Here is an 18,365-nt window from a genome sequence, read left to right on the forward strand (position 1 = left end):
AGCAGAGACGTTTTGGTGAGAAGACGTAAGTTCCCCGCTTTCATTAAATATCAGTGTTCGGTAGTAACTCGTTACATTTACCTGAGTAACTTTCTTTGAAAATAGTATTTTTACTACGCTGTAATTTTTACTTTTTACTTTTTACTTGAGTCAAATTTCTGGATTTTCTTCCCACTGAATGAAAATCAAACGTTTTAACCAGAAACTCAAACCTGCAGCTTCAGTTAAAGTTTTAATACCAACATTTCCACTTAAATTTAGATTTTGTTCCATCTGATGATGTAATTTTAAATATTAAATGGTAATTTGATCAAACTTTAGGTTGAGTCATTTCTTGGACGGATACTTTTTACTTTTCCTTTAGTAAAACTCTGTTGAAGTTGCTACTCTTAACTATAATTTTTGGATATTCTTTCCTCTTCTGTTTAATATCTAAGTTACTATGACGACGCAGATGATACAGAGCTCCACCTTATGATGTCACCAGGTGACCTTTGACCCCTTCCAGATGCTGAACAGAAGCTGAGAACAGATGAGACAAAACCTGAGGAATGATCTAGTTAAATATCTAGATTTAAAGATCTACAGTTATAGATCTAGAGTTATAGATCTATGTGAATAGATCTAGAGATATAGCTCTAGAATCAACACATAGCTCTAGTTGTTCCAGAAACTCATCCAGGCGTTTCTCTGCAGATAAATACATTATAGATCTGCTGCTGGATCAACCTTCAGGCCCCTCAGGTTCTGGTTCTGGTTCTGCATCAGAACCAGAACCAAACGAGGAGAAGCAGCATTCAGCTTCTATGCACCACAGATCTGGAACAAACTTCCAGGGAACTGAGAAACAGCTTGAAGGGGGCGCTGTGGAGTCCAAACAGGTCACAGGTTCGATTCCCTGCCTGATGACCTTTGACCCAGGTCTTCCTCTGTCTCATCACCCTGTTTCCTGTCTGATCAAATAAAGGAAATCTGTGAATAAAGAAACAGTTCATTTAAATCTCAGTGTAATAAATAAAACTAACAGAAACGTTTGAAAACAAAATTAAAATGAATAGATTTTATAATCTATTTACACCACATTTCAAAGTGTAAAGGTGAAAAAACAGAATTCAGGGTGAATGTCAGAATCTGAACAAATTATTTTAATCTTTATGGTGAAAAATATTAACCTAAAGTCAATAATCAGTCTAAGTTGATTTGTTGACTCTCCTCTGGCCTGGAAATAAAAACCTGTTGGATCTTTGATCAGATTCATTTTAATTATTAAACACGTTTAAGTTCATGATTTCTCGTTCTTCCATGAATAATTCACAAAATAATTTGACGAATTCTCTGACGTTTTTAAAGGATTTTTATTACTGGAGTGAATACAGACCTTTTAAATCTTTTTGTATAATCAGACTGTAGCAATTCTTTAGAAAGCGTTTAACAATTTTATTTTCTCATAAGAAAGTCGAGCTGCTGAAAAGTCCAAATGCAGACCTGCATGTCTGATGTCCTTCGCTCCCCAATCCGCTCAAATCTGATCCATCTGCGCTGCTGAGGCAAACAAACATGGCTGACCGGACCGGACCGGCCCATGTCTGGTGACAGAGCGCCCCCTGGCGGCGGCCGCGCCAACAGCAGCAGCCTCCGGTTCCAGCAGTAATATCTTTTGTGGCTTAACAAAAACAAACAAAAAGAGGAACACACACACAAAACAATCTTACACGACTTTTTTTCTTCCAACTCTTTGTGCCATTTTATAATCACGGGAAATTAAAACAAATAAAATTCTGTTACAGTTTAATATTTGTCCATAATGCTTCACAAACACTCCTATCTATATGAACACTTATAGGACCACGAAGAGAAACAAAAGGCGTTCTGCAAAAACCTCCAGTTTTCAGCCAGAAACGGATGAATTTACGCTGCTTGGAACAACTTTTCTACGTTTTTGCAGTGCACAGAGAAAATACTTTGCCTGTCTAAACAAAAGGCAAGAAAAGTGAAATTAGCAACACACAACACAAGAACTGGTTCTAGATCACGATACTGGAGTCTCCTAAAGACGGAACAAATCTTTACCGTTTTCTTTTTACAGTACGACAGACGCTCCAAACCCAAAACTACGACACAGTTAAAGTGAACCGAGCTCAACAGGAAGAGCCGTTTTTACCGCCTCACATGCACCGACCCGTATCGTCCAAACCGCCCGCACTGCGCAGCACCGCTCAGATTTTACTGGATTTATATATATATATTCTGAAAACTAAATGGAAATTGTTGGTTTCGTATTGTGCTGCACTGTTTGAGTAAAAAGATCTTAGAAAAAAAGAAGCGCACATCTACAGTTAAACACCAGAGGTGACGAGTAAATAAGGAATAAAACTATAGAGTAAACATACAAACATGATGCAAAAACCAAGTTCCCGGCCTTTACACTTCTTCTTCTTCTTGTGATTTTCTTCATTTCTAACTCCAGCACACGTCTTCCTCTCTCCAACAGAAAACAGAAAGCAGAGGGACGAGCAGAGCGAGCGGCCAGTCCTCTAACTGGTTTCCAGTTTGGCCATTTCCTGGACATAGATGCCGATGCTCTCGCTGTCGAACAGAACGAAGTAGACCGTCTTGATGGTGGAAGACATGGTGGCCACGAAGTAGCTGGAGATGGCCTTGAGGATCAGCTGGGCCGCCGTCTGCTTGGGGAAACCGTTCCTGCAGGAACATCACAACATTAAAACTGCAGAGGAAATATTACAAACAATACGAGCATTAATAAAACTAAGTAACTGATCAACTATCACTTAATATCTAAAAATATTTCTGCAGGTTTTCTACAGCATCCTGCAGCATTGAGGCTGCCGGGCGGACAGCAGCATCATGCAGCTTCCTGCAGCATCATGCAGCTTCCTGCAGCATCATGGGGCTTCCTGCAGCATCGTGCGGCTTCCTGCAGCATCGTGCGGCTTCCTGCAGCATCGTGCGGCTTCCTGCAGCATCGTGCGGCTTCCTGCAGCATCGTGCGGCTTCCTGCAGCATCGTGCGGCTTCCTGCAGCATCGTGCGGCTTCCTGCAGCATCGTGCGGCTTCCTGCAGCATCGTGCGGCTTCCTGCAGCATCGTGGGGCTTCCTGCAGCATCGTGCGGCTTCCTGCAGCATCGTGCGGCTTCCTGCAGCATCGTGCGGCTTCCTGCAGCATCGTGCGGCTTCCTGCAGCATCGTGCGGCTTCCTGCAGCATCGTGCAGCAGTGGTGCTGCTGTCTGCCCAGCAGCATCAGGCTCTCAGGGTTCCTACCGTCCGCTGCCGATGGAGGGGAAGGCCACAGACTTGAGTTTCTTCTCGTCTGCAAGCGCCAGGCAGTTCTTCACCGTCTTCTCCAGCATCTCCTCACATTTCTCAGAGCCCCAGCCTGGACTGTTGCAGTGGATCACGTACTTGGCAGGCAGACCGAATCCGCCGGTCAGAAGGGCTGAGAGGAGAACCAGACACTGGAAGTTAGAACTGCAGCAAAACGCCGACACTGTTTGACTCGAATTAATTGGTTCACAGTTCAAAGTGGAGATCAAGACACCAAAGTAAAAGATTATTTAAGGGGAACTGATATGCTAAATTCATACTTTACATGTTTTTGTTTTTCTGTTTGGGTTTGAACTGTTTCTAACATCAGAATAAATAAATAAAATATAATAAAAAATAATTCAGCTGCTTTTTGGCAGCAAGTTCATGTTTTGCTGTGTCTGGAAAACGAGCCAATTCAGAAACCTCCAAATGTTCGAGTCGCACTCGGCAGACGCTAATGTGTAACCTAGCAACGCCAGCCCGTTGCCTAGCAACCCCAACTGATCTCCACCATTTAGTCAGCTGGTTTTCTCACTTTGCAATGGCTGCTGGAAAATATAAGAGTTTTATTGTTAACTTGCTGCATTCTGCTTGGTTTTGCAGGAGGCTCCACTAATGCTCTTCAAAGGTGTACAGCTGCATAATTTTGCATTTGTTTGCAGCCATTTTCTTGTGTGAGTGTAAATGTTGAGTTGGGGGCGTGGCCAACAGCAGCTAGTTTGGATTTAAAGTGACAGAGACCCTGAAACAGCTCAAATGATTTAGTGCATAACATGTGATGAGCAGGTTTTGTTTAGGCCACAGGCCGATGCTAACCTGCTAAAGGAAGCAGGATAAATCACCTCAAAGGATTTTAGTGTAACTTTAAGTGTAGATGACCTATTTATCTGCTCCTACATATAGCAGATAAATAGAATATCACTATTATTATTATTATTATATTTTGATGTTTCTTAAAAGCTTTTTAAAATGTTTGCAGAAACTTTCTCACATCTGTAACGATTCAGCTCCGTTTTTGTTCATCAGCTTTAAAAGCCTCATTATCTCATCCAGTTTGGAGACGTTAGGCGCTAAATGAGAACTTTTCTTTGGAATGAAAATAAGTGGGAAATCTGCAGCAGCTTAAGCTGGTTGGCCCAAAGCGTTACAGTCTCCTCTCCAGGGATCTGAGGATGAGGAGGAATAAAGGAGGAGTGAAGGCCTCCATCAGTCCAGCAGCTGCAAAACGTGAAGCTCAGCCAGATCCGGAGACTCTGAAGTGAGAGGCTTCAGTCGGAGTTCATTAGGCAGCAGCCTGTGTGTGAGGATCTGCAGGCAGCGCCGAGCCGCAGCTCTTTTCCAGATGGTAAAAACCCAGAGAAGATGGAGACGCTTCAGCCAGCAGCAGGTCTGAGAGTGTGTGGTCCAGAGGGGAACCGAGCCGCAGCGTTTCTCCTTCTGTCACTTCAACAGCTTCACTTCGCTCTGCTCAAAGAAAACACGTTTCCTCTAAAACCTGCAAAAACTGTCAGAGTGTAAAAGGCTGCTGTCATTTCACTGTTTCTAAGAGAAAACACAAAAAATCCTGCACACGTTTTCCTCACAGTAAAACCCAAACATTTTAGAATAGAAACATTTTAGGTTTTAAAATGTCTCACATGCAGCCTGAAGACCCGCAGAATGTTATTGTTTATATCCAGAAATTTCCAGCATGCACTCAACGCTGGACTGTGAAAAGACGATTCTTTTCCTTTCCATCCACAACGTTTCTGTCGCAGTAGAACCGTTAAATGAGCCTGGAGACGAAGCTGTTATGAAATCAGCTCAGTGAGCCACACTGGGGAAAATAACGCAGAAAAACCCTAAAGAACTAAAAACCACTAGTATTCCACTTTTTTCTCACACTCTGTGTCAGCTATGCTACACACGGACTTGTTGCCATAGCAACTGACAACAACATCACTATGTTTCAGGATTCAGCACCAAAAAACACTGAAACATTTCCACACAGCAGAACATTCAGTCGGTTACAGTTTTATGTTTTCAGGCTCCATGTTTGTTTTGTGATTATTAATAATGATCGCTGCAGTAGATTAGCTACCATTGCTACTAGCTAAGCTATCACAGCTGCTATTATCACAGCTAATAGCAGCAGTAGACTAGCTACTAACACAGCGGGGGTAGACTAGCTACTGCTGAGCTAATAGCTAGCTCTATTAGCTCAGCTAATAGAGCTAGCTATTAGCTGAGCTAACACAGCAGTGATAGGCTAGCTACTGCTGCTATTAGCTGAGCTAACACAGCCGTGGTAGACTAGCTACTGCTGCTATTAGCTGAGCTAACACAGCAGTGATAGGCTAGCTACTGCTGCTATTAGCTGAGCTAACACAGCAGTGGTAGACTAGCTACTGCTGCTATTAGCTAAGCTAACACAGCGGTGGTAGACTAGCTACTGCTGCTATTAGCTGAGCTAACACAGCGGTGGTAATTAGCTCATTTAAACACCTGCTCTACTGATGATCTGTCAGAGTTGGTGTTTATTTTTTAGCTGAACTGAGACGCACATAATTCTGCAGCACATCTACATGTTAGTTTTCATAGTCAAACTAGCATAGCTGACCTACTTCCCTCCCTCGCTATTTTTTTAATTAAAACTTTTTTCTAACCCCACCTAGTTGTTGTAATATTGACAATTAGTAGCAAAGCACTCCATATTTAATATATCAGGCATATGTTTAAGATTTTGTGCTTTATGTTGACAACTTGACAGCTAAAACCAAAACTAGCCATTGTTGGCAAGTAGCTTTTTGCCCTCCAACAGGAAGCTGGGGGCAGGATCCTGCATGCATGACCCCCTAAAATGGATCCTTCTGGTCTCTGAAGCAGACGTTGGACAGAAGCCAGTCCTCATTAAGAGGTCCATTACTGCCTTGCCAAAAGGAACCAGAAAAGAGCCAAATCCTCCTATCAAAGGGAAGACTTTAAACTTTTTGGCAGCTTTTCCCTCCCGTACATCAGCATGGGGAGAAGCAGAGAGCCAGGACTGTTGGAGCCATGAGGCGAGGTGGCGTAGCAGCAGAAATCCCGTCATTAGCGTCTCCGGCGGCTGATTTCAGCGAGGTAACGAGGTGAAACCGTCTGCCAGGATCAGACGAACTGAAAAAGAGTTTGGACCTACAGCCGACATCTCTGGAGAGAAACACGGCCTCCCTCCAACAAAGTCCAGAGGGATTCACTGGATCAGCCTCACAAAGACCGAAGGTTCTCCAGAACTTAACGGAGCAGCTAAATACGCAACAGGGAAGCTGAAAATAACTTGAAATAATCCAGTTTCCATAATTAAGAATCGCAGGAAATGTCTGAGCTGATCAATTATTCTGAACATCCAGGCGAAGTTCTGATGGTTTCTCAGCACATCTGGTGGCTGAGCAGAGGTCAAGAGGTCACACTGGGGGTTGGAATGGGATTCTGGGCTGAACTGGTGGAACTGGGACTAAAGCTAAAGCCTACAGTCTGTTAGGGTCGTTGAAAACAGAGAAAATTACCAAATTTCCACCAAAAATAATTTTTTTTTAAAAATTCAAAAAATTTTCAAGCTGTTTTTTTTTTTATAGAAAATTTGAGATCAAGTTCTTAAACTCAGAAATTTAGAAATGACTTCCAGAAATCTTCTAGTCTTTTCTGATTTTTTTTCTAGCTAATTTTTGACTTTTCAAACAGAAATGTCATTGTTGTTTTTTTCAGAATATTTCTGAGATTAATGTCAAAATTTCTGATTCTTTTGGTGAAAATGAACCGTGCACGCCAACGCGGTTTGATAAACTGCAAAGCCGAGTCTGGCGCACTGCACTGACCTCCAGCCACCTCCAGGGGGCCGTTCTTCTTCTTCAGCTCCTGCAGCGCCTCGGTGAACTCCTTCCCTCCTTTCTTCTCCAGAGCGGATCCTGCAGGCGGAAAGCAGAGAATAAATCCTGGATAAATAGACGGACGGCAGGAAGCGAGGCGGAGGGTCAAAGGTCATGCAGACAGACGGGCAGGCAGGACGACATGAGGGAGGCAGAAACTCAGCAGCGTCACTTTAACAAAGAGCAAAGATTTAAGCTAAAGTCCAGAAGGTTCAGTTAGGGAATAAAAGCCCAGTTTTATTTTTTAAATGAGTTGATTCAAATTTAAAGTTTGATAAAATGTTTTAACTCTGTCATCACAAACTCCAGGGAAAGCTTTGGGGATTTTATGTGATCAACAAAAATCAGCACAAAATTGTAAAGTATTAATTTTTGTTTTTGCAAAAAATAAATTCTCACAGTGTGATCTGCTTAGTTTTAGACCCCATTACTCTGATACCTATAAATAAAACCCAGCTGCTTCAGCTTGTTAGAGAATCGATTCGTTTGAGTAGAAATCAAAGTGTTCATTATTATTTTAATCTTTCCTTCCTGATGTTTCCAGTCAATCCTGAATGAGTGAAGCACCCAAGAGGCTCAAAGCGAATTATCCATCAGAACGGTCCAGTCAAAGCCCGGATCTTAACCCAATCAGAACAAGAGATGAGCATTTCTGTGCCTTAGAGACACAGAAGAAAGGTGGTGACCTGAAGACTAACTCCTGCCACACCTTTTAGAAAATACTTCACAAATGAAGTTTGATTTTCTCCCAGTTTGCGGCGATGCGCTGCAGTAAAATCCAGTTTCAACGTCACAAACTGAATAAAACCCAAGAATGTGAATATTTTTTGCAAGGCATTTAACAATTCAGCTGAAATATTAAAAACGGTTTGGTTTTATTTTTGTTATAAAATGTAGTTAGAAAAAAATCTTTAACTTCAGCGACTGGAAGCAAAGCGATGGAGACGCTCTGAGTCTTCAGAGAATCTAAAACTGTTCCTGAGACGCTGTGTGGGTCTGCCTGCTGGCAGCCTGGTTAAAGAGGTCAAAGGTCACATGAGGTGAGACAGCTCAGGACGTCGATGCTGCAGTCGTGGAACAAGACAAGCAGCAGCAGCAGCATGAAGATGAGGATAAAATAAAACCTGAACCTCAGAGTTACTTATTGTTTTGACTCGTTTATAGATAAAACCTGCAGGAAACGTTGAGGTTTTATTAGAGCAGAGGCAGGTTAAGGAGGCATCCAGAGTTGGATCAGAGTAAATAATGAACACAAGTAAACACTGCAACAATAATCCTAATAATCCTGAAAAAATGGGAGCTCAGCAGGGGGCGCCATTTTTATTTAATCCTTGTCTTAACCAGGTGAGTTATGAAGAACAAATTCCTATTTACAATAACAACCTGGGTTGCTAGGTAACGGGTGGCGGAGCTCTGCCGGGGTTGCTAGGTAACGGGTGGTGGAGCTCTGCCGGGGTTGCTAGGTAACAGGCAGTTCCTGTGCTTGGTAACGTTCCATTCTGGAGGATCATGAATTTATTGACAAAAAACAGCTGAATGGTTTTAAGTGCTTGTCCTGTTTTCAGAAGCAGCAGAAAATGTACAAAATGGGAACTTTATGATCAGAATAACTGATAGGTTACTACAATAACTGCTAACAGCCCTAAAATACAATCACTAATAATAATAAACTCAGATTCTCTGTAGAGATTCAGAACATAAAAGTTACTGACTGTAGAAATGACAAGTTTTTTTCCAGATCCAGTAAAAATCCGGCTCCAGTGAACACTGGAAGCCGTGAGCATGAACCCTGGCTAAAAGCCGCTGGTGCTGCAGCTGCTGGTGCTGCAGCTGCTGGTCCACTGACTGCAGCAGCGAGGGTCCGGATGAGCAGCAGCAGCAGCAGACAGTCGGGTTCCTTTACCTACTTCACCACCTGAATACAGGGTCGAGTTGGTCGGGTGAACGACTGCGTCGCTCTCCACCGCGGAAATGTCGGCTTGGACAACTTGCAACTACAAACGACAACGATGACAGACAACAGGCAACAACATGGAGGTAAAAACACAGTGAGCAACTGGCAACAGGATGAGCAGAGTGATGAGAGGAGGACAGACGGACAGGTGAGCGCTCCTGATTGGCTGAGGAGAGACAGGTTAGAGACGAAACAGGAAGCAGGGGCCACAGCTGGACCAGAGTAAAACAGGAAGATGATAATCAAAACACCAAATAGATCTTTGTGTTTGAGTTTTAATTAGAAAAAAACAGTTTTCTGTCCAACTGTGAATCCTGGATTTAACGATCACACTCCAGGTGAGAGCTCCGTCCACCAGGCTGCAATTAAGATTAACTGGATTTTACTCTGAAAAACGGCTTTTTAAGCAGAAGGAGCTGAAGGCGGCGCAGCAGCAGGCTGAGAGGACGAGCATCTGGACCGGAGCTCAGCGGGACGCAGACCGACGGCGGCACGGAAATCCTTGAAGGTGGAAAAGCAGCTTCTGATATTTCTGGAGATTTTCCTCCAATAAAACCAGATTAATAATCTGATCAACGTCTCTCAGCGCTGCAGGCAGCTTCTGTTTCACAACTCTTTATTTTCACACATTTCATGTGAAACAAAAATGAATGTTTTATATTCAGATTGACTGATCAAAGGCAAAAGAATAAAAGTAGAAATAATTGTATAAGAATATGAGTAAAAAAACTTAAATTAGTTATTATAGAGAAAAAGGGATGGATGGATGATGGATCGATGATGGATGGATGGATGATGGATGGATGATGGATGGATGATGGATGATGGATGGATGATGGATGGATGATGGATGATGGATGGATGATGGATCGATGATGGATGGATGGATGATGGATGGATGGATGATGGATGGATGATGGATGGATGGATGGATGGATGATGGATGGATGATGGATGGATGATGGATGGATGATGGATGGATGGATGATGGATGGATGATGGATGATGGATGGATGGATGGATGGATGGATGATGGATGGATGGATGATGGATGGATGATGGATGGATGATGGATGGATGGATGATGGATGGATGATGGATGGATGGATGATGGATGGATGGATGATGGATGATGGATGGATGGATGGATGATGGATGGATGGATGGATGATGGATGGATGGATGATGGATGGATGATGGATGGATGATCGATGGATGATGGATGATGGATGGATGATGGATGATGGATGGATGATGGATGGATGGATGATGGATCGATGATGGATGGATGATCGATGGATGATGGATGGATGATGGATGGATGATGGATGGATGATGGATGATGGATGGATGGATGATGGATGATGGATGGATGATGGATGGATGGATGATGGATCGATGATGGATGGATGATCGATGGATGATGGATGGATGATGGATGATGGATGGATGGATGGATGGATGATGGATGGATGATGGATGGATGATGGATGGATGGATGATGGATGGATGGATGGCTGGATGATGGATGGATGGATGGATGATGGATGGATGGATGGATGGATGATGGATGGATGATGGATGGATGATGGATGGATGGATGGATGATGGATGGATGGATGATGGATGATGGATGGATGGATGGATGGATGATGGATGGATGGATGATGGATGGATGGATGATGGATGGATGGATGGATGATGGATGGATGATGGATGGATGGATGGATGGATGATGGATGGATGATGGATGGATGGATGATGGATGGATGGATGGATGATGGATGGATGATGGATGGATGATGGATGGATGATGGATGGATGGATGGATGATGGATGATGGATGGATGATGGATGGATGGATGGATGATGGATGGATGGATGATGGATGGATGGCTGGATGATGGATGGATGGATGGCTGGATGATGGATGGATGATGGATGGATGGATGATGGATGGATGATGGATGGATGGATGGATGATGGATGGATGGATGGATGGATGGATGGATGGATGGATGGATGATGGATGGATGATGGATGGATGATGGATGGATGATGGATGGATGATGGATGGATGATGGATGGATGATGGATGGATGGATGATGGATGGATGATGGATGGATGATGGATGGATGATGGATGGATGGATGGATGATGGATGGATGGATGGATGATGGATGGATGGATGGATGGATGATGGATGGATGGATGGATGATGGATGGATGGATGATGGATCGATGATGGATGGATGATCGATGGATGATGGATGGATGATGGATGGATGATGGATCGATGATGGATGGATGATCGATGGATGATGGATGGATGATGGATGATGGATGGATGGATGATGGATGGATGATGGATGGATGGATGATGGATGGATGATGGATGGATGGATGGATGGATGATGGATGGATGGATGATGGATGGATGATGGATGGATGGATGATGGATGGATGGATGGCTGGATGATGGATGGATGGATGATGGATGGATGGATGGATGGATGATGGATGGATGGATGGATGATGGATGGATGATGGATGGATGATCGATGGATGATCGATGGATGATGGATGATGGATGGATGATGGATGGATGATGGATGGATGGATGATGGATGGATGATGGATGATGGATGGATGATGGATGGATGGATGGATGATGGATGGATGGATGATGGATCGATGATGGATGGATGATGGATGGATGATGGATGGATGATGGATGATGGATGGATGATGGATGGATGGATGATGGATCGATGATGGATGGATGATCGATGGATGATGGATGGATGATGGATGATGGATGGATGGATGGATGGATGATGGATGGATGATGGATGGATGGATGGATGGATGATGGATGGATGGATGATGGATGGATGATGGATGGATGGATGATGGATGGATGGATGGCTGGATGATGGATGGATGGATGGATGATGGATGATGGATGGATGGATGGATGGATGATGGATGGATGGATGATGGATGGATGGATGGATGGATGGATGATGGATGGATGGATGGATGGATGATGGATGGATGGATGATGGATGGATGGATGATGGATGGATGGATGATGGATGGATGATGGATGGATGGATGATGGATGGATGATGGATGGATGGATGATGGATGGATGATGGATGGATGATGGATGGATGATGGATGGATGGATGGATGGATGGATGATGGATGGATGATGGATGGATGATGGATGGATGATAGATGGATGGATGATGGATGGATGGATGATGGATGGATGATGGATGGATGATGGATGGATGATGGATGGATGGATGGATGGATGATGGATGGATGATGGATGGATGGATGATGGATGGATGATGGATGGATGATAGATGGATGGATGATGGATGGATGGATGATGGATGGATGATGGATGGATGATGGATGGATGGATGATGGATGGATGGATGGATGGATGATGGATGGATGATGGATGGATGGATGATGGATGGATGATGGATGGATGATGGATGGATGATGGATGGATGGATGATGGATGGATGATGGATGGATGATGGATGGATGGATGATGGATGGATGATGGATGGATGATGGATGGATGATCATAAAGTTTTTAATTCAAAATTTAAACTTTTTCAGTCATAAACTCAGATTTTCCTTTGATGCTTCAATTAAATCAACTGATGAGCATTATCTTTAAACAGAGGACGCTCGTGATTGGACTAGGCCGATCTGCTGAGCTGCTGCTCGTGATTGGACTAGGCCGATCTGCTGAGCTGCTGCTCGTGATTGGACTAGGCCGATATGCTGAGCTGCTGCTCGTGATTGAACTAGGCCGATCTGCTGAGCTGCCAGACGTTCAAGGATCTCCGTCTGAAATCCCCCGGTGGGGGGCGGGTCTCACCTAGGTCATCTTTCAGCTCAAGGTCGGCGTTGGTGGGGTTGATGACCCCGTCCACGTCAAAGCCAGCCAAGTTACTGACCTCGCTGTGGATGAGGTTGAGCTGTGGAGGCGCATGCACAGGAGGAAGAGGAGCAGAACGATGAAGAGGCAGAGCGTTAGCGCCAGACACACTCTGCAGATCACAGGAATACCTTGAAGTTCTGGACCGAGCCCAAACCGATCACTGATCAGTAACCTTCATTGATAATACCAAGCATGAACCAGTTGAGATTAGGACGGAAACTATTAATCAGATTATTCAATTATTCAAATAATCGTCAACTAATTTGGTAATCGATCAGCAGAGCATTTTACTGAGATGACAACAGAAATCTGGAGCAAAACCAGGTCAGTTTTAAACATGTTTCACCAAAAAGACCATGCTGGCATTTTCATCGTTTTCCTTATGGGACCAAAATCTCAAGGTATTCCTCAAAGATTTCCAACCGTAACACCAAATCAGCACAGATTAACGCAGACATGAAGCTTTTTATTTCACCAACTAAACATCGAAATGGAAAGTCTGATTACAGGAAGGAAAATCACCTGCAAGAGAGACAGAAATCAGGACAGAACGGCAGAGGAAGACTCAAAGTTTTCTAAATTAACTGGTTTCATTTAGAAAACTTTGACCAATTCATGAAATTGTAATAATTTATGTCAGAGCAAATTGTACTCAGTTTGTGAAACTATTGCAGGAACCGAAGCAGAGAGGATAAATAATGTGATTCTGATCTGCCAGAAATATTCTCTGAACTTACCAAAACAATATATGAATTAATAATGAGTTTTTAGCAACTCTTTATATCAATATTTGTAAAAAAACATCAAGAAAAATGCAAAAATATTAACTCCTTATAGCTAAGTCATTCATTGATGCTGTGTTTGTGTTTAGGTGGAGCAGATTTCTGACCTTTTGACCCAGGAAGAGACTCTTGGTGGAGAGCACGGTGAAGCTGTCGGCCAGAGATCCCTCCGTCGTGCTGTCTGCCGACGCCGACTTGCTCACCTCGCCTCTCTGCAGAGACCAGACCAGCAGCAAGATGTCAATAAAATATTTATCAGCTTTAGTTAACAACCAACCAATCAAATGTTCTCTGTGCAGCATGTCAGCAGCAGGCTTTTCAAAGACTTTACATCACAAACACAGAAACACAAAGTCATGCAGCAGAGAATCAACAATAAAACGTGACATTAAGTCGATGCCGTCGATAAATTGATCACGATTCTAATAAAACTAACCAGGAGTCTGGATTTAAAGGAAGTCAGTGTTTCTGCTGTTTCTCAGTTTTCTGGAAGTTTGTTCCAGATCTGTGGTGCATAGAAGCTGAATGCTGCTTCTCCTCGTTTGGTTCTGGTTCTGGATGCAGAGCAGAACCAGAACCAGAACCTGAGGGTCTGGCAGGTTGATTCAACAGCAGCAGATCTTTAATGGTTGTGGTGCTAAACTGTTCAGTGATTTATAGACTAACAGGATTTTACAGTCTGTTCTCTGAGCTACAGCTGTAGGACTGTGGATCTGGTGTTATGTCTCCGTCTTCCTGGTTCTAGTCAGAACAGCAGCAGCAGCTTCTGGATCAGCTGCAGCTGGAGGATCGATTTGGTGGACAGACCTGTGAAGACGCTGCTGCAGGAAACAATGAGACTGAAGATAAACGCCTGGATGAGTTTCTCTGATCTGACAGATACAAATATACAAATATGCTCAAAACTTTTAGTCAATATTCTTCTAATGTAAAAATCCTATTTATTAATTTGTGTTTTTCCATTAAATAAGAAACTAAATTAAAATCATGTGAATAAGTTTGTTCATGTAATAAATCAGTAAAAAAACAAGCAGCACCATCATCCTCCTACCACTTCCTGTCTTCTTCTTCTTTGTGGTTTCTGCCAGTAGTAACTTCCTGTTGATCATGTGACTCATGATGCGATAAAAGTGTTTCTGCTCCACACTCCTACGGCCAATGGGAACGCAGCGAGTGAAAACCCAGCCGGCTTCAGGCTCACCTTGGTTTTCCCTCCAGCCTTTTTCCCACCCAGTTTCTTCGCTGCAGTCTTCTTCACTGTCTTGGGTTTCTTCTCCGGCGCCGGCGACACCGGCGTCTCCAGCTTCCCCTTGGCGCCTCGCTTCTTAGCCAGCAGCTCCGGGTGGATGTTGGGCAAAACTCCACCTGCTGCGATGGTCACGCCTTTCAGCAGCTGCCACAGAACGACAAACTCTACGGTTTCAGCCGTGGTGGTGCTGAGAGGAGCAACCCAAACCGCCCAGCCAGGTTTAGCTGCAGCTCACCTGGTTGAGCTCCTCGTCGTTGGCGATGGCCAGCAGGATGTGCCGCGGCGTCACTCGGCCCTTTTTGTTGTCTCTCGCTGCATTGCCAGCCAGCTCCAAGATCTCAGCTAAACACAGAAACATAAGAATCATTTTCAGTAGAACTGGAATGATTAACCGTGATCAAATGATTGTTAAAATAATCGTCAACTAATTTAGTAATCGATTAATTGTTAACTAGAGTGCACAAACTAAAAATAAAACACATTGAGAGCAGTAATTAAAACTGCTCTCAATGCAGTGAACGCAGTTTTCTGGCCGATCATCGATCTTTAAAAAGCCTGATCTGCTGATTCTGATTTTGGCTGTTGGCAGGTTTTTTTTCTTTAAAATGTTGTTAAATATAGCAAGAAGGTTGCTGAGTTGGTAACAGCGGGACGACTATTGATGACCGCAAAGGTTTGGACACGAGCTGATGTCAGCGGCTGATTTTAGAAAAGATCTGCTTCACATACAAGTATCGATCGAAAATTAAGGCAGTCGTCTGGCCGATAAATCATCTGATCCATAAATCGTCTGGCCGATAAATCGTCTGATCCATAAATCGTCTGGCCGATAAATAGCTGCCCCCTAGTTTCCATGCTTTTCTCTTCAGCAGTGCAGCTCACCGGTCAGGTACTCGAGGACGGCGGCCAGGTAGACCGGCGCTCCCACACCGATGCGATATTTCGGCAGCCCCCTCTTGATGTAGCGCAGCATGCGCCCCACAGGGAAGATGACGCCGGCCTTGGTGGACCGGGACGTCTTGGTCGTCTTTTTCTTTCCTCCTCTGCTTGACATGGCGCTCCAAGTGCCACCGGCGTTGGGCTCTGCAGAGAAAAACGAACCGCTTGTTACACACAGAGGAGGATCATACTCAACTGAGAGTAGAAAAGTATTTGGCTCCGCTCCGTTTGACGCTGCATTTGGTTCCAATATAAACACATTGCAGTAAATCTGAGCCGTTTCCTCTCAACATTATTCTTTGTCTTCCGATACATTGCAATTCTTCCTTCAGGTGTGTAGAAAGAGAGAAAATACTAAGTAAATCTTATTATCTATGTGAAAAGGAGATACTCCATCATTTATTGATTAATGTGTTACTTATTAACATTTTTGTGACACAGAGAAAGTTTCTGTAAATGATTAAGTTGTAGGTAGGACTTTATTTTTTAATATGACAAAATTATTAAGAAACCATTTAGTTGATTTTAGTTCTGGAAGAAAAATCGTCACCACCTAAAATCACTGTGAGCAGCTCAGACGGCTGTAAATTCAACAATTGGAAACTGGTAACAAAACCTGGTATCAGTTGCAGATTTCATATTAACAACATTTAAGGGGCAACTTACTGATCTTTCTCCTACCAACTTTTACCTTTTCATGTTAACTAAATCTATCTGACCTTAGCAGATGTTTAATGTGTTCTACTGATTTGTGGATTATTGAGCTAAACCTTTTACAGAAACATAAACTCTATTTTAAAACATTTTGCTGAATAATGTAAAATGAGTAAATAAACATGTGGAGGTTGAATCCAGCCTCTGATTAAAAACAACATGAAACTGAGCAGAGAGATGATGTGTTTCCACATGGGATCATGAAATCTGTTAGCAAACCCAAGGTGACAGGAGAACAATCTGCTGCTCGACCCCAGCGGTGATTACTCAACACACACAAGAGGCTTTCTGTTAATATCACCCTCATGCTAAAAAGCAGCCTAAATGTCACTCACTGTGCAGGAAGATGTCAATTACCATAAGATCCCCTGTGCAAAGAGATGTTTTATTCATGACAGATGGCATTATGGACCCCGGAATGCTCGTTCATTAAAGAATAATTTAATGCATTTCAAATTAGGAACAAACTTAATCAAAGTTTAGCGCGTTTATTATGTCATGAAATGCGTAATAACTAAATGTTTCTGCACCAGATGTAGACTGCAATTATCTCGTCTGTCACTGGGAATCAATTACCGCCACCATAGGCCACGCTTCTTTCTTATTTTATTTTTTAATTTCTGCTCTGAATCAAACACGGTTAGCGTAACGGTGGTCAGTTCCAGCGGAGATATAAAACCCCGCATATGCTGGTTGAGAACATCTGCGGCATTTCTTCCTGCGGCCAGGTGTAGGTGGGTTTCTGTCCGCCACGGTGGGCATTTCTCTCCCCGCTGACATCCATTTCCGCATGTCAACAGCCAGCCCGGCGGCTCCAAAAGGCATTTTAAAGCCCCGACTCGGCGTCAGCGCCGCAGCTGATCCGCCTCTGTCAGCCGATTAAAGCGGTATTTTCCCCGCTACAGGTCGGCGGAGAGCGGCTGCCCCGCTCCTCCTTCCCTCCCCTTCCTGCCTGTCCGCCCCGGCAGCCCGGGCTCCGCTCTCGGCCTCCATGGCAGCGCGAAGGGGGAAGAGGAAAAAACATGGCAGCCTCAACGGCTCCGCTCGCTGCGCAGATTCCCGCTCGACCGACGACAGGAGACGATGAAAGACACAAAGCGAGGCGACACGGAGGGGTACTTACAAAGCAAGGTAGCGGGGTAAAAACAAATCCGCTCCCAGTTCTCCCGGTAACCAGCCTGGGCAGTGTCCCCCACCGACTCCCAGAATCCACAGCGAGCCGGAATATCGGAGGCAGCCAGCGCTGCCCGCGGAGCCCGACCGGAGCTCAGCGTTTAACCCTTTATACCTTCACTTCGTCCTCAAAACACACGGCTTCAGCCGATGTCGGTGTCCATAATGTGGTCAAATCCTACATTGAAGGTCTCAAAGTGTGGTAAAGTTTCTCCTTCACTCCGCTGCTTATCAGGGCAATGAAATGTAATCATCATGAGTAAATGAGAGCAACGATTCATCTGTTAAAACAAAAACAACTCCCAGCCCGATGACCTTTAGGAGAGCTGATATCTGAACACTGGCGTACAAAGGGGAATTTGCAAGTTCAG

At 43.9% G+C, this 18,365-nt stretch overlaps 1 protein-coding gene across 2 annotated transcripts; it reads right to left on the reverse strand.

The window, feature by feature from the left end:
• Positions 1–1,331: 1,331 nt before the first annotated feature.
• macroh2a1 (macroH2A.1 histone) lies at positions 1,332–18,365 on the reverse strand. 2 transcript variants are annotated; one of them, XM_015010288.2, is made up of 9 exons: positions 17,945–18,365; positions 16,051–16,251; positions 15,404–15,510; positions 15,121–15,312; positions 14,027–14,131; positions 13,075–13,174; positions 7,159–7,248; positions 3,281–3,455; positions 1,332–2,700 (listed from the first exon to the last, which is right to left on the reverse strand). In XM_015010288.2, exons 2-9 carry the CDS (start codon positions 16,220–16,222, stop codon positions 2,535–2,537), a joined length of 1,107 nt encoding a protein of 368 aa, XP_014865774.1. In that variant the 5' UTR covers positions 16,223–16,251; positions 17,945–18,365; the 3' UTR covers positions 1,332–2,534. The 2 variants fall into 2 exon arrangements, with proteins under 2 accessions (XP_014865774.1, XP_014865775.1); XM_015010289.2 differs by lacking the exon at positions 13,075–13,174 and adding an exon at positions 9,113–9,203 and having other exon boundaries at positions 17,945–18,363.

Source organism: Poecilia mexicana, unplaced genomic scaffold (assembly GCF_051168715.1).
Source record: "Poecilia mexicana isolate PSO_F unplaced genomic scaffold, ASM5116871v1 scaffold_14, whole genome shotgun sequence".
NCBI lineage: Eukaryota > Metazoa > Chordata > Actinopteri > Cyprinodontiformes > Poeciliidae > Poecilia > Poecilia mexicana.

Excerpts from the sequence above, each read along its gene's own strand:
- macroh2a1 (XM_015010288.2), bottom strand. The coding sequence starts at position 16,222 with ATGTCAAGCAGAGGAGGAAAGAAAAAGACGACCAAGACGTCCCGGTCC. Across the intron at positions 14,132-15,120 it reads AGGCTGGAGGGAAAACCAAG|AGAGGCGAGGTGAGCAAGTC; the intron begins GTGAGCCTGAAG and ends TGGTCTCTGCAG. Across the intron at positions 2,701-3,280 it reads CCCTCCATCGGCAGCGGACG|GAACGGTTTCCCCAAGCAGA; the intron begins GTAGGAACCCTG and ends ATGTTCCTGCAG.